The 14600-nt window shown below is 41.0% G+C and overlaps 1 protein-coding gene across 1 annotated transcript in view; it reads left to right on the forward strand.

The window, feature by feature from the left end:
- Window positions 1–14600, forward strand: part of tlcd3a (TLC domain containing 3A) — a 42523-nt gene that overhangs the window by 6902 nt on the left and 21021 nt on the right. Inside the window, exon 2 of the mRNA XM_030068027.1 lies at window positions 7129–7215. Coding sequence (XP_029923887.1) covers window positions 7129–7215 — 87 coding nt within the window. The remainder of the gene's footprint in view (window positions 1–7128; window positions 7216–14600) is intronic.

The raw sequence follows: 14600 nt of genomic DNA on the forward strand, positions 1-14600 counted from the left end.
GGAGGAGGGTAGAGTGGGATTGGTAGGCAAAGGAGAGAGAGCGAGTGAGAGAGAGAGAGAGAGAGAGAGGCCAGTTAGTCTTTTGCAGCTCAGGCCTGAGGTTTTGTTGCTGCAGGTCACGTGGCCTCCGTTGCCTTGCCGATGACGGTGTCATGGCTGCATTCCCGTGGAGATCGGTGCAGGGTGACAACAGGTTCAAGCAGGAAACCACACACACACACACACACACACACACACATGCACACACACAATTCTCCCTCTCTGTTTCTCAGTCTTCCTATTCGCCGTACAGTCTAATCCTTTTAAAAGGAAAAGACATGCTACAAGTACATCGAATGGCCTTGGCCTTTCAGAAGTGAATATCAGTTACTAAAATCTCCGAGGAGATGAATAAACGATTTGATTCCTGACACACTCTATTTTCGTGCCACGTAACCGGCCTCAGTTCAGACCTTCAAATCCCATGATTCAATTATCCCTTCTCTCTTTGGAGACGCGGGTTCAAGTGAGACGAAGTGAGACGACCTGATAGAGATAAAATGCCACATATTTATGCAATGCTGTTCTGGTGATAAAATAAAGAATTGTCCTGCTGCTAACGGTATTTTGTGCAGGTGTACTTTTGTTCTCTTTTAAATCCACATTAGCTTATTGAGCACGGTTGTGAGGTAACAGTGAATCACATTGGACGGGGGAATGGTTCAGAAAAAAAATTTTCTTAAAACAGAGGATGGAAGACAGAAATGCATGCAGCCTGATTTCATGAATGATGTGACTCATCATTTTGACGGCTGAATTAAAGCATAGAGAAAACTGGCAGAGACGGTTGGTCTTGAGTGTATTCTGTAATCTAACTAGCCTCAGATACTGTAGCTGCTAACATTTTTATGGCATTGTGGTTTTTAGGTTGTCCGTCCACACAAATTTCAGGAATGCTTTTGACGAGTTTCTTGAAATGTGGCCCAAATATCCGCTTGGAGTCAAGGATCAGCTGCTTAGATTTTGATGTTGGATTGGATTGGATTAGATATTGGATATCTGCACAAAATATCTCTGGAAGGCGACTTCAGTCCGTTCACACTGGCCTTGACAAACCCTTATCGGCTGTCGTAGTCTAAAGGTCCATACCAGTCATGTTCAGTCTTTGGCCCATTTACTACAATTTACCTGTTTTTACATTCAGAGGCACTAAGTCAGGGGTGTCCAACCATGAGCCACGGGGGCCAAGACCAAGACCTCCACCAGGTGCCTTCACTGATCAGTTCCTCCTTTCTGATACAAGGTGAGCTGGTCAGTGAAGTCACCTGGTGGAGGTGTTGGTTGGCATGAAAACCTGCAGCCTCTTGGCCTCCATGGCACATGATTGGACACCCCTGCACCACAGGCGGTTCTAGGGGGTGGCAGGGGGTGGCAACTGCCCCCCTAGAAAAATGCCTTGCCACCCTAGTTGCCACCCCAATTTCAGACTATTTATTTATTTATTTTTTAATTGTGGCTGTTCGGAAATTCGCTGTTACGAGACTCAAATGTCCGAGTGCAAGTAAATGCAGCAAAACACTCCCACTATTTAAGGGATTGATAAATAAATAAATAAATAAATATTTCTAATGCCACCTTTTGGTTTTCTATTCAATGCTTTACTCATGTACCACAATAATAGAATGTTTGTTTGAGTTAAAATATCCTCATTTGGGGGTTTTCCAAGCAAATACTGATACATGTGATCGTTTGGTATTAAATCAGCATATATATTTCTGCCACCCCTTAAAGTCTCCATGCCACCCTCTTGCCACCCCATGAATATTTGTCTAGATCCGCCCCTGCCCTGCACTAACATGATTTTTGTTTCTCCATGTTTTTTTTCTTTTTATCTTATCTTTTATCTTTTGTATCTTGATTTTATTTTGACTTTATTTTGAAATTATTCTGTTCTTAGTATATCTTATTTTAGCATATTATGCTAATTCTGTACTCTGTGAAGCACTTTGGTCAACCTTTTTTGTTTTTAAATGTGCTGTATAAATAAAGGTAGACTCGACTTGAAGCTTGACTAAAGATTTCACAAAAGAGAATCAAAATCCTTGATCTTGATTTTCAAATTTCAGTTTTGGTTTGAAACACCCACTTTATAATCTCTTCTGTGGCTCGTGTTTGTCGCCATTCATAAACCGCAGAACTGATAACTGGTTGTGTAAAGCTAAAGTTTCCCTGGGGACTCTTTTCAGGGTGGAGCGACCATTTCACTCCGCCCAATTTCAAGTCGTCAGGTCAAAGGTCAGGGTCAGAGGTCAAGGTCACTGTGGCGGTGGTGGTGTGCGGTCCAGGCTCAGCTGCAGGACAGAGTCAGGTGGGAGTGGCTCCGTGGAGGGTGAGCCTAATTGGCACAGGTGTGACCTGTCAGGTAATGATTAGCCCCAGGAGGACGGCGGCTCTCCTCACTGCTCGATGGTGTTTTTGAGTTCATGCCAGAGATGCAGAAGTGTACGCCCGCTGCAGAAACCGGGCATGTGAGCGGAGGAGAAAGTAAATTATGTATTAATGTTTGACGAGGATTTGTGTGGATAAATCAAAAGGACCATTCCAAGCAAAGCAGATGTGCTTGTGGCTGTGCAGAGCAGTCACCTCCCTCCCTTTGTTGTTCATGCGCTATCCCAGTAACACCTCGAGGGCATTTCTTCAAATTTGGCACAAACGTACACTCGGACTTAAGGATAGACTGATTACATTTTGATGGTCAGAGGTCAAATTTCAAGGTCACTGTGACCTCTCAAAACACATTTATTTTTGGCCGCAACTCAAGAATTCATATGCTTATTATGACAAAGTTTCACACAAACACAAAGGATAAAATAAAGAAGTCATGACATTTTATATCCAAAAAGTTAAAGGTCAACTTCACTGTGACAACATAATTGTCTGGAAAGGAAAAAAAAAAAAAAAAAAAAAAGACACTTTTCTGCATGTTATTCAACACCATAACTCAACATTTTCAGTTTCAGAGGAGGCCTCCTGTCCTTCTGGAGGTCCACCACAAGCTCGTGTGACGAAGTTCCCTGTCAGTCCTATGTAGTAGTTGTAGTAGTATTTTATTTCAGTCACACTATTCCATTTGCATAAACAATATACAGTATACATAGAAAATAATCTTTAAACAATATAAACCACATTATGAACAGACAACAATCACTGAAAAAGGTCTAGGCTGAAGCAAAAAGCTTATATATGCCTATCCTTTAATGTATCTGTTCAACTTCTACCCTCCAGAATTTACTAAGTAATAATAATAATAATGATTATACCAGTTCCAACAATAATCATCCTTCACTTTTATAACCCTCAAAAATAGAATTATTACACATTCTTATATTTTCATCGGCATCATTCCAGAGTTTTACCCCAACAGTAGAAATCCATCTCCTTTTAATCTCTTTTTTTTTTTTTTTTTATCTTTTTGTATAGTAAACCTAACAACACCTCTCAAATTATATTTACATTCCTTTATTGAAAAGAATTTTTGTATACTGTCTGGGAGCGACTTTGTTTTAGCTCTGAACATAATTTGCATTATTTTATAATCAACTAAATCCTTAAATTTCATCATGTGCGACTTAAAAAACAGCGGATTTGTGTGGTCGTAGTAACCAGCCTTATTTACGTGCTCTAAATGTTTCTCACTGGAAATTATTCACTGGAATCATACATCCCAATATAGTATGTAGTGCATAGTACAGTAATAACTTCCGTTTTGCCAAAAAATACACTTGATACCTTTTCCTAAATTCCTACAAAGTCTTCAGCGCAAACATGATGAGTCTGGACAGACATGGATGTGAAGGGCAACGTGCCAGGTTCATACAACCGTCACGCTCTCGCAGTTTCAGAGCTCCTGCAAAAAGACAGCTCAAAAGATGTGTGTCACCACTGCAGAGTCCGAGATATAAAATGAACGGAGGTGGACGGCCGCCCTGCTGATCAATTTCCATTCATTCGAGAGCGATAAAACGACGGTGATAAAACATAACTCAGCCGAGGAAAATGTTTTATTGTAGCGACTGTGATGATTTCCTGCCGTGAGTGTGTTAATCCCGCTCTTGAAACGGTGTTTTTATCGCAGAGTTTTTAACGCTGGAGTCTACTGCACTTCCGCATCGAATGACATCAGTTAGCCAAACATGGCGGCGAGCCGAATCAGGCAAACAGTCTGTTGTAGAGATCAAAACCCCAACATTTGCATCTCCCACATCCCTCTCGGGCCTTTAGATTGAACCAGTCGAGCAGGTTAATGATCCAGTAGATTTAAATCTGCAGAAAAGCAATGTTCTCAACCGCAGAATATTTACTGAATTCATTAGGTTTCCTTTACTTTTAATCTAATGTAAAGGCAGCGATGCATAAAAGGGGTGACTGACCGTTGTGGTTGCAGTGAGTGAAGGGGAATGAGTGACATGTTTTCTGATTTCAAAGCTGCTTACTGACAGCGTTGCCAAGTTGGATCCTAGCCAGCGAGGGAGAGAGCTCGCCCGGCCAAAAACAGCTCATTCATGGTTTGAACAAGATGGGAGATATAATCCAAGCCTCTGGTTAAAATGGGTGACCGTGCATTTTTGAAGCATGTAGGCTGGGTTAAGACGGGCGACCCAGGGTTTTTTGGCCTGAGTGTTTCAGCTCAGGTCGTGGAGAACCCTCAAACCCTGCAAAATCTGACGCTGATAATACGGCGTGGGCCACATAAGCTGTTGACTTTGTTGTCGACATACTCTTGAGGCTAGGCTCGTGAATAAGCTATGTATGCTATGTAGTGTCTTATGCCACCTCATATAGTGACGCTTCAAATAGAGATCTACCAGGTTCTCCTGTGTCACAGGTCTGTTTATAGCCGAGCGACGGCGAGGCCAGGCACGGCTAATCCCAGGATCCTGCACTGCACGTCTGTAGGCCTGTGATCACTCCTCTGAAGGAGTTCTCCTACCACTGAGCAGGAGGCGCTGCTGACTCTGATGAACTCAATTCATCTGCTTTTCAATACATACAGTCAAAGGAGGGATATTCCAATTTATTTATTTACTTTATTGTCAACAGAGTACAATAATAACGTTAAGAGTACAACAATTAACATTAGTTAATGAACTAATAAACATTAAGTAACAGTTAACTAACTGTTAACTAATGGTAATGTTTACTAATCCTGTTCATGCTAAGGTATTAATTTATATGTTATTTAAGGGTTATTGTAGATATTATTAACATTAGTAAATGCCATAATAATCATTAACTAACAGTTAATTAAACATCATGGCATTAACTAACGTTAACTAACGTTAATTGTTGTACTCTTATTGTAAAGTGTTACCACTTTATTTCATTCATTGAAAAACAAAAACAAAACAAAACAAACAAAAAAAAAAACAATACACTATAAACACAACATTTCCAAATCTTGAGTGAAAGGGAGCAGAAACAAGAATAATCTTATTTAATCTGCCCCTTTATCCAAAAAAAAAAAAAACAATTTGCAAAGCACTTAAATTAAAACAATAAAATAAACAAAATTAAAATATAATAGTATTCCAATTGAATTTATACCATTCAAACATTAACAAAAAAAAAAAAAAAAAAATTATATATATATATATATATATATATATATGTATATATATATATATATATATATATAGGCTACTATACCTTTCATGACAACGATTATGACAATCAAACATAACTAACATATTTCATTATATTTCCTTAACATACTGGCTTTAATTGTTCTTTTAAATGTAGTTTGAACTTGGATTCTTTGGTTTCTTTGCTCAGATCGTTCCATAAACTGATTCCTTTCACAGAAATGCAGCGTTCCATCAGTTTAGTTCTGAATCTTTTTTTTTTTTTTTTTTTTTTAAAGATCTCTGTTCTCAATTCCTTGCCTGGTGGGGCAAGAGACAGAAAAATTTCCTTTAAGCAGCTCTTGGTGGGGGTGGGGCGCCAAAAGCGATGTCTAAAGCGCCCCCTATTTGCCACATTTTCACATTTGAAACCTGAGAGTCCGTCTGGCTCATCACCAAAATCACCGAACTGACAGCCCGAGAAGAGAAACTTTCACCAGAAATGTCATACTTTTACATTTTTATGATCCAAAGCTGTGTGCATTTCTTTCTAATGCATACAGAGGAAATCGTCATTACCCCTATACACAAGATGAATGATGAGGGTCCCCACCAGGATTTCCACCTGTGCGTACAATACTTGTTATTTAATCTGCTTTTTAATAAATACAATAATGATCCCTTACATTTGGTTAAAAGTTACCTTCAAAACATATTAAAAAGCATTAAAGTTAACTCTGATACCTGTAGATACCAGTAAAATTCAAAATTACTACTGAAGGTCTATCTCTCTCACTCTCTCTCCCTCACACACACACACACACACTAACAACCCATAGATTAGACAAATTAGTGTGCTGACATATGGAACAGCGACGGTTGTTTTACTCGTCCTTTTTTACAGCCGTGAAGCATCAGGCTGCGTGACCAATTTCAACCCCCGCTCTCACAGTTTTTAGTGTTTTTTTTTTTTCTTCCTTTTTTTGTAAAGTCATCCAAAAAATGCAACACACATCCTGAATTTTTTTCACCTTCGATCACAGCGAACACAGTCGCAATAGGATAAAAAAAAAAAAAAAAAAAAAAAAAAAAAAAAAAACAAGGGAAGTGCTCAGTGAATGAAGTGAGGGAGCGGCCTAGTGACCCAGAAGTATGCAAATACAGAGAGAGAGAGAGAGAGAGCAGTGTGGTCGAGTGAGCTAGGCAGCGAATGAAGTGAGGGAGCACAGAGGACAAGCAACAGTGGTAGAGCGAGCTAGACAGTGACTGGAGAGAGAGAGAGAGAGAGAGAGAGAGAGCAGCACAAACAGACATTTTGCAAAGGTTTTGAATCACCGCAGTTCTTCACAAGCAATGTAGTAGTAGGGCTGCAGAGACACACACACACACACTCACACACACACTCACACACACACACACACACACAGAATGGAAGCCATAATCTCATGCCTGGCAGAGATAATTCAGTACTAACAACTGTAGAAAAATGTATTTACTCTCTGTGTCTGTGTGTTTGTCTCCCTCCCAGGCTGGTGTCCTCCATCCACGCCATCATGGCCACCGCGGCAGGAGTCGTCGTCGTGTCCTCGTGCCGGGGAAACGTCATTAACGACAGGTGAGGCTGCCGCTCTTACGTCATTAACCCCCCTCGTGAGCTATGGAGGACTAAAAGGGACAGAATGAAATAAATAAATACATCTTTAAATAAATACTTAAAAGTGTCATTAATTAATTAAAATGGGAATTAAATAAATAAATGTGTCATTAAATAAATAAATATGTCATTAAATAAATAAATGTGTCATTAAATAAATAAATGTGTCATTAAATAAATAAATATGTCATTAAATAAATAAATATGTCATTAAATAAATAAATGTGTCATTAAATAAATAAATGTGTCATTAAATGTGTCATTAATTCATTAAAATACCAGTTCATTTAATGTAAAAACATATATATAATTATTTCATTATTTATTTAATTATTTCATGGACCGGTGTTGCAGTGCTTCATGAATTAATTTTATCTGTCAAACTCACCCATCAAAGTTAGTGGGCGGGACTAACGTGAATCTAGCCCAATCGATTGCTTAGGTCTGAAGCCTGGAAGTCTGCCGGAGCCGGAGGAGTTTTGCTGAGAGCCTCTCCAGTTAAAGTTACTGCTTCTCTGAGTAGTTCTGGGCAACTTCTCGACATTTTGTGGCTGCACCTATCTAGCACGCATCGCGCACCGCAGTAACATTTGCTCCTGCAAATCCCCCATTTGCTTGAACCGAGTAAAGGTTGCGCCACCAAGTGTGTCAGAATATCAAATCAAATCAAATCAAATCAAGCTTTATTGTCATTAAGCTACACATACAGCAGTAGTGCACACAAAATGAGATAGAGTTTTTCACTTAGGATCCCCGACTGATGGTAAAGTCAGCAGTTTAAAAGTCTAACAGCTTTCTGGAGGAAGCTGTTGCTCATTCTAGCGGTTTTGCTTTTCACCGTTTGCCTGATGGAAGCAGTTCAAAGTATTTGTGGAGCGGGTGAGAGGGGTCTCTGACAATGTTCAGTGCTCTACTCCTGCAGGGATGGGATGTTTCCATGGAGCCATGTCTCCGCAAAAGCAAGCACACAGCAGTCTCTCTCTCCTGCGGGTGTCTTAGCAAGCGTAGCTCGTCCAGCTTGTTGTCGAGGGAGTGAACATTAGAGAGCAAGAGCCACGGTCCTGCTGGTCTGGAGGGGTTAGCCTATAGCCTTTAGCCTGTAGCCTGTAGCCTTTAGCCGTTAGCCTGTAGCCTAGCGTGGATCCCGGCTCTCTTCTCCCTCATTTGTTTACGTTTGCACCGCTTGCGCTCCCTCCTCTCCCTGGTGACAGCCGGTGTAGACGCAGGTAAAATCCCGTGCTGGCGTAGTGTGTCCACATCAAAGCAGAGTGCCTCAGTTCTTGCAGCATGCTTTACCTGATGTTTAGTAAAGTCTCTCGGCTGTAGGTTATGCAACCTGAGCGTCTGGGTTAAGCAAAACAGTTAAAAACTTTCACTCTAGAATATGTTTACTTGCTCTGCATCAATCGATTATCTGAAGTCGATCTGTCTTGGCTTGCTGTGCCGGGTAACCAATCAGGTGTTAGGATCCGCCCACTGACTTTGATGGGTGAGTTTGACAGATAAAATTAATTCATGAAGCACTGCAACACCGGTCCATGAAATAATTAAATAAATAATGAAATAATTATATATATGTTTTTACATTAAATGAACTGGTATTTTAATGAATTAATGACACATTTAATGACACATTTATTTATTTAATGACACATTTATTTATTTAATGACATATTTATTTATTTAATGACACATTTATTTATTTAATTCCCATTTTAATTAATTAATGACACTTTTAAGTATTTATTTAAAGATGTATTTATTTATTTCATTCTGTCCCTTTTAGTCCTCCATAGTGAGCCGGCAGGTGCCCTTCCTGTCGCTCGGGAGCGGGAATATACGGGAATTAATGGGACTAAACCTGGAAACGTGGAGTAAATTGTACAAACTTTGTCATAAGCAAACACAAATATAAACATTTTGTTTTGTCATAAGCAGACATGAGTGCAAAATAATAACATTTCTGACTTTGATTTATTTTTGAGTAGAACTTTAATCAGTTTTTTAATTGAGCAACAAAAATATGAATGTTGAATAAAATATGAATAAAATAAACATATTCCCAATATCCACCGCCCAAAAAAAAAAAAAAAAGCCCCATTCAAAATTATTTATATGATATAAATGTGTGAGCTAAATAAAATGAAAACTCACTGCAGTAAGTAGAAGTGTAAGTAACTGAATTTTCATTAAATCTGGTTGTTTTAACCAAGATTATGCGAACCTGCAATTTAGCAAATTTCCAGTTTAGTCCCGTTCATTTCCATTAATTCCTACATAGTCCCGTAATTCCCATGGAAAGTTTCCAACTTTGAAAATTCTGCAGCCCCTTGTCCCGATCATGCCTTAACGTTATGTCCTGTCTTATTCCTGCTGAGGTGGCGCTGCATGTGCACACAGACTTTGTGCCTTTTTTTTTTTTTTTTTTTTTTTTTGAGTGCGCAAGACATGAATCGTCCCCTCGTCTTAGTTCATTCATACCTTCATTTTTTCTTTCTGTTGACAGTTAATAGGTAATTAATGCATGCACACAGTTTCAGCAGAGGAATAATTTACCCCATCTTCAACGCCTCAATGATATTAATACAACCGCTACTAGTACTACTAATGATAATGATGGTACTAAGCACCTTTCATGCATACATAGTGTTTTACAGCAAAGGAAGTAATGAAGCCACGTCATGAGATGCTGGTTATGTGTAATCATTTTGCCCCTGGTAGAGACAGCATGCGGGCTTACCAGGCTTAACTAAAGGTTAAGGTTAGCTCATCCTATAAGCTGTTATGCCATCACCACCGTTCAGGCCTCTGCACAACAACAAGCGCCGAGGCCTCGCTGAAACGGCCACATCTGATCTTGACTCTCGACTCAGATCGGATCTACAGACGTCCTGGACGCTCAAAACACTTTTCAAACTGTACTTAACATCACACTGCAGTGACGTCACAGTCGAGGTTCCAGAAATTAAAATTTAATTAAATTAATTAAATTAAGAGACGGGCGTAACTGCAGTGCAAAACGCTGCATGCATCAGTCTCCTCCCCATTTTGCCTCTGCGTTTATAATACCTGTCATCATTTACCCTACATGCCGTTACCACAGCAATGCAGATTGCTTAACAGCGCCTGCACACACACACACACACACACACACACACACACACACACCCCTGACCTTATCACTTGCAAATAACAGTATGGAGAGTCAGTCCTATAGGCTGGATTTGAGAAACAGATCTGATTTGCCTGCAGCCAAACTTACATTCACAGCAGGAAATAGAGCAGGCATGGGATCTGCAGCAAACGGCGCCTGGCTAAAACTGCTCATCTGACTTATGAGGAAGACTTGAACTTACATCCTTGGCCTGGCAAAACTAGCCTTCGCTTTACCAAAGTGATGTGGAGGGCTCGCTCATATCGTATATTGCAGGTTTGTGCTGCAGTAGCATGTGAGGCTTATTGAAATTTCTTGGCTGGCCTGGCTTATACTAGCTGCTAGGGACAAGTGTACTCTGTGACCACCGGAATGAAGATTACCTCCAATCACTTGAAAATGTGATTGATTTTCAAATAAAATGGGATATTAACTGTATAGAAAAAAAAGATTCTGCCCTGCTGTGTTTTATGGAAAAGGGCACAGCCTTCCCCGAGGCAGGGAAAAAGAAACACACGGTCCTCTTCTTCTTCTTCTTTGAACCACGACCCTGTCTGGACTGTCTCGTATTCTGTTATTTCCTCATGTTTTCATGTATGTGAACAGCAAAGAGTGCAGAAAAGTCCATTATGATAAGATGAACCTGACAGGATGACACAGCACCAGTACAATAAACAGCATATTGTTGAGTCCTTGGGATTTTGTTTGCATCCCTGGTTATTTGTAATGGGACGATGTTCTTCAACACACAAAATCAAATTGTTTTTTTTATAACAATTAGAAATTGATTAAAAATTCAATGATGCGAAGCCACCAGGGCCACATTAGGGTTTTATAATATCAGCAAAATTTATATACCTCTCTAATCCTTTCCCAATCCAGGCAGTCGTATTTTCCTACCTGTTATCCAGCCACTGGTTTCCATTCATTCCACTAAAATATGAAAATGAACTTAATACTTTCTTCACACAAGTATTCCACATTAGTTTTCCCTAAAACCAGCAGCACTGTTGTGTTTTGATGACTTCAGATTGGACGGATTGAGACGGTCTCTCCACTGGTTTATGACGGCTCTGTTAGCTGCAGAAGCAGAACAGTACGACGTGCACGGTTCAACAAGCCAGTCACATTTGAAAATGGAGGGATTTAGATTAGGCTATATGTTGTGAAATCTTTAGCACACCCACATGATTTACAAAACGGTGTGTTGCAATGCAAAATGTGGGTCAGTTGTGGTAAATGGGATGGTCTTATGACGCAAAATTGAACTTTGGTGGAGTGCTGGGTTGTGTTTTTGTTAGCTGGACGAGATTTGAGTAGATTTGGACAAGATTTGGTAGAGAAGTGTCCTCATTCGTTGGTCTATGCTGATTAAAAAAAAGTCTCATTATGTAATTACAGTTATTTTGGTAAGTACTCTCAAGTTCTTTATGTGTAAGTTTCCTGTAGAGACTACCTGCCGGCTCTTCTTACCAATTCAAATTGTGAATTAAAAAGAAAAAGAGCCACTTAATTTCTTGAAAAAATGGGTACCAGGAATTGTTGCTTTTTCATTATTGCCATAATCAGCTTGGTTCACATTCGTTTATGTGGAAAAACTGTTGTTTCGGGAGCTGGTTTTCTATGGCAAGATAGAAATCCAGTATTATGGATTAGCAGGGGAGTGCAGAGCAGCTAATGAGGAGATTTCACCACCATGTGGACTCACATCACATCCAGGGATCTACACAACCCAACACTCTACCAAAGTTGGGTTTTTCCTTATTACATCCCCACCCTTTGCATATCCTTTTGCATGCTTTGCAAGATCATTGGTTTCTACGCAGGGCAGCCATTTGTGGACTAGTTACTTAGTATTTCCATGTCACACCTGTTCCCGCCCACGTCCCTCCCCTGAAGGACGGTCCACCCATCTGTCCACCAGCTCCGGCTTTAGCTCACCAGCTGCTTACATCCGAGCCCTGCCCCCCACACCGGCCACCTGTGAGCAAGTTAGCCTCTTAGCATTAGCATAGCATCAGCATGCAATTCGGTGCGAGTGTGACGCTAAGCTAATGCTACCGTATTAATCCCAGTAAGCCAATGGCCAAACGCGGGCAAGCCCAGTTTCTGCCTGGCTTGTTGCCGGTCGTCGTCAGGCTGCTAATCTCCGGCAGCCCACCGCTCCACCCCCGGGGCTTAATACCCCCACAGCGCTGCTCAGTTCTGCTCTCCTTTGACCTGCATCGGGCCAGGAGCTTATGACACACATGCCTGGGAGTCAAACACATGAATGTTAATACTCCCTCCACAATCCGTCACTTTATTTAGCACTCATAGCCACAGCTTAGCCGATTTTTGCAACGTTTTTCTGTGTAGAAACAGGAAAACACAGAGTTCCCGGTGCTGGATCCTCTGCTGGGCAAAACATGGCACTGCATCGTGGTCAGGTTCAGGCTCTCGCACATTTCGCTCCCGTGCTGCTGTAAGAATCCTCCAGTCACATCAAGGCATCGAAATCCTTTTCTTGCCCTTTAAAAGAGTACAGCAAGCCAAACTGTCGGATCGGTCAGCTGACGTAGATACCAAAATCACCCACGGTTCTCCAGTCAGCAGAACTGGCACCCCATGCTAAAACTGTAGCATCGTGATATTAGATTCAGAGCATACACGATGTTGAGTCATAACAGGCTGCCGGCGTGGTCCAAAATAAGACCACTGGCCAAAGACTGTGCAAGCGAGCTCGTGCATCTGTTTGTTTGTCTCCTCAAAAAAAAAAAACGTTATTCAGTGATTTTCCCATCTGTACTAATCCCGTTGAGTGTTATTTTCCAAGCCGCCAGCACAACAACAATATACTGTACCAGAGGTGACTGGCTCTCATTTTGCCCCGGTGTGCCTCGTTGCTTTAATCTCCATCTACTGACCTTAAGAGCTGAAGAACCCCAGAGAGAGGTCAGAGGTCAGCGGTTCAGCTCTGCCCTGCAGCTTTTCTCCATTCTGTCCACATAATTAACCGTCACTGTAGTTGACACTCATTAGAGAGCTGCAGCAGTCCAAACTCTTTATAATACTTACGAAAGCCAGCTTTTGCTTTAAGAGGGGCGGTAAGGCAGTTATTTCACTTGTAATCTCATTACCTAGTGATTAACGTCAGCATTGGCTAAAGAGCAAATTAGCCTCTTGTCATCGTAATGATTTTGATCAACAAGGTTGTTTGATCATCAAATGGTTAAGTGGAATTGTGCAGGTGCTCATTTTTGGTATTTCATTTCATTTCAGAATAGGTTATATTTTGCATGAATTACCACAGAGCTTTCCCACTGTGAGTGAACAAGAAGCCAAGCAGGGAGTTAAAACAGTTCTTGCTTGTTGACCACCTTCACCTATACTGTTCCCATTCTAGTAGTAAGAAGTAATCTTTTTTTGCCCAACGTAGATAGTAGATAGGGTAATTGTAACGGATCAAACTTCTGTAGTGCAATTCTAAGTAGCCAAAGATGCTTTAAACAAAAAAAGTAAAAAGGGGAAGATTTATAAAGGATCAACAAACAGGTGAGGAACATGAGGCCGATGAGAAGAATCTCTGATTTATCGCAGTTTAGCTCTATAGAGTTCTTTTGCATCTAGGATCCTGAACAGAAGAGGACATTTGATCACATTGCACCTGTCCTGGCTCACCTCCAGTCACTGGCTTTCCAAATGCAGGCGTGCTACTGCTTACCAAGGCCAGTTGCATCTCCGTTGTCACCGGTGACAGCGGAAAGCCACCAGGTGCGAATGGACCAGCGAATACCAATGAGCCAGACAGGGCTTTCCGAGGTCTGAGGCGGAGGTACAGGGTCGTAGACGGGGCTTACCTGGCTTTGGGTGAGGAGGCGCTGCAGCTGATCAGTACAGATGTCATCGCAGCAGCTCGCTTTTGTAGCAGAAGTATAACGGAGAAAAGAAAAATGGAGAGCAAGCGGCAGTCCTGGTCAAACGAGGACATTATGGCTCTGCTCACTATCTGGGCAGAGGACAATGTCCAACGTCAAATCGACGATGTTTGCCAAAATGAGGATGTTATGTGATACATAGTGAGAGAGCTGGCAGCGGTGGGGATCCAAAGGGACAGGTCAGTGGAAAACTGAGAAAACTGAGATCTCAGTACAAGGCAGTTAAAGAATACAACACACAAAGTGGCGTCCAAAGGGGAAAAAATCCTGTTGTA

This window comes from Myripristis murdjan, chromosome 14 (assembly GCF_902150065.1).
Source record: "Myripristis murdjan chromosome 14, fMyrMur1.1, whole genome shotgun sequence".
In the NCBI taxonomy this organism is placed as follows: Eukaryota; Metazoa; Chordata; class Actinopteri; order Holocentriformes; family Holocentridae; genus Myripristis; species Myripristis murdjan.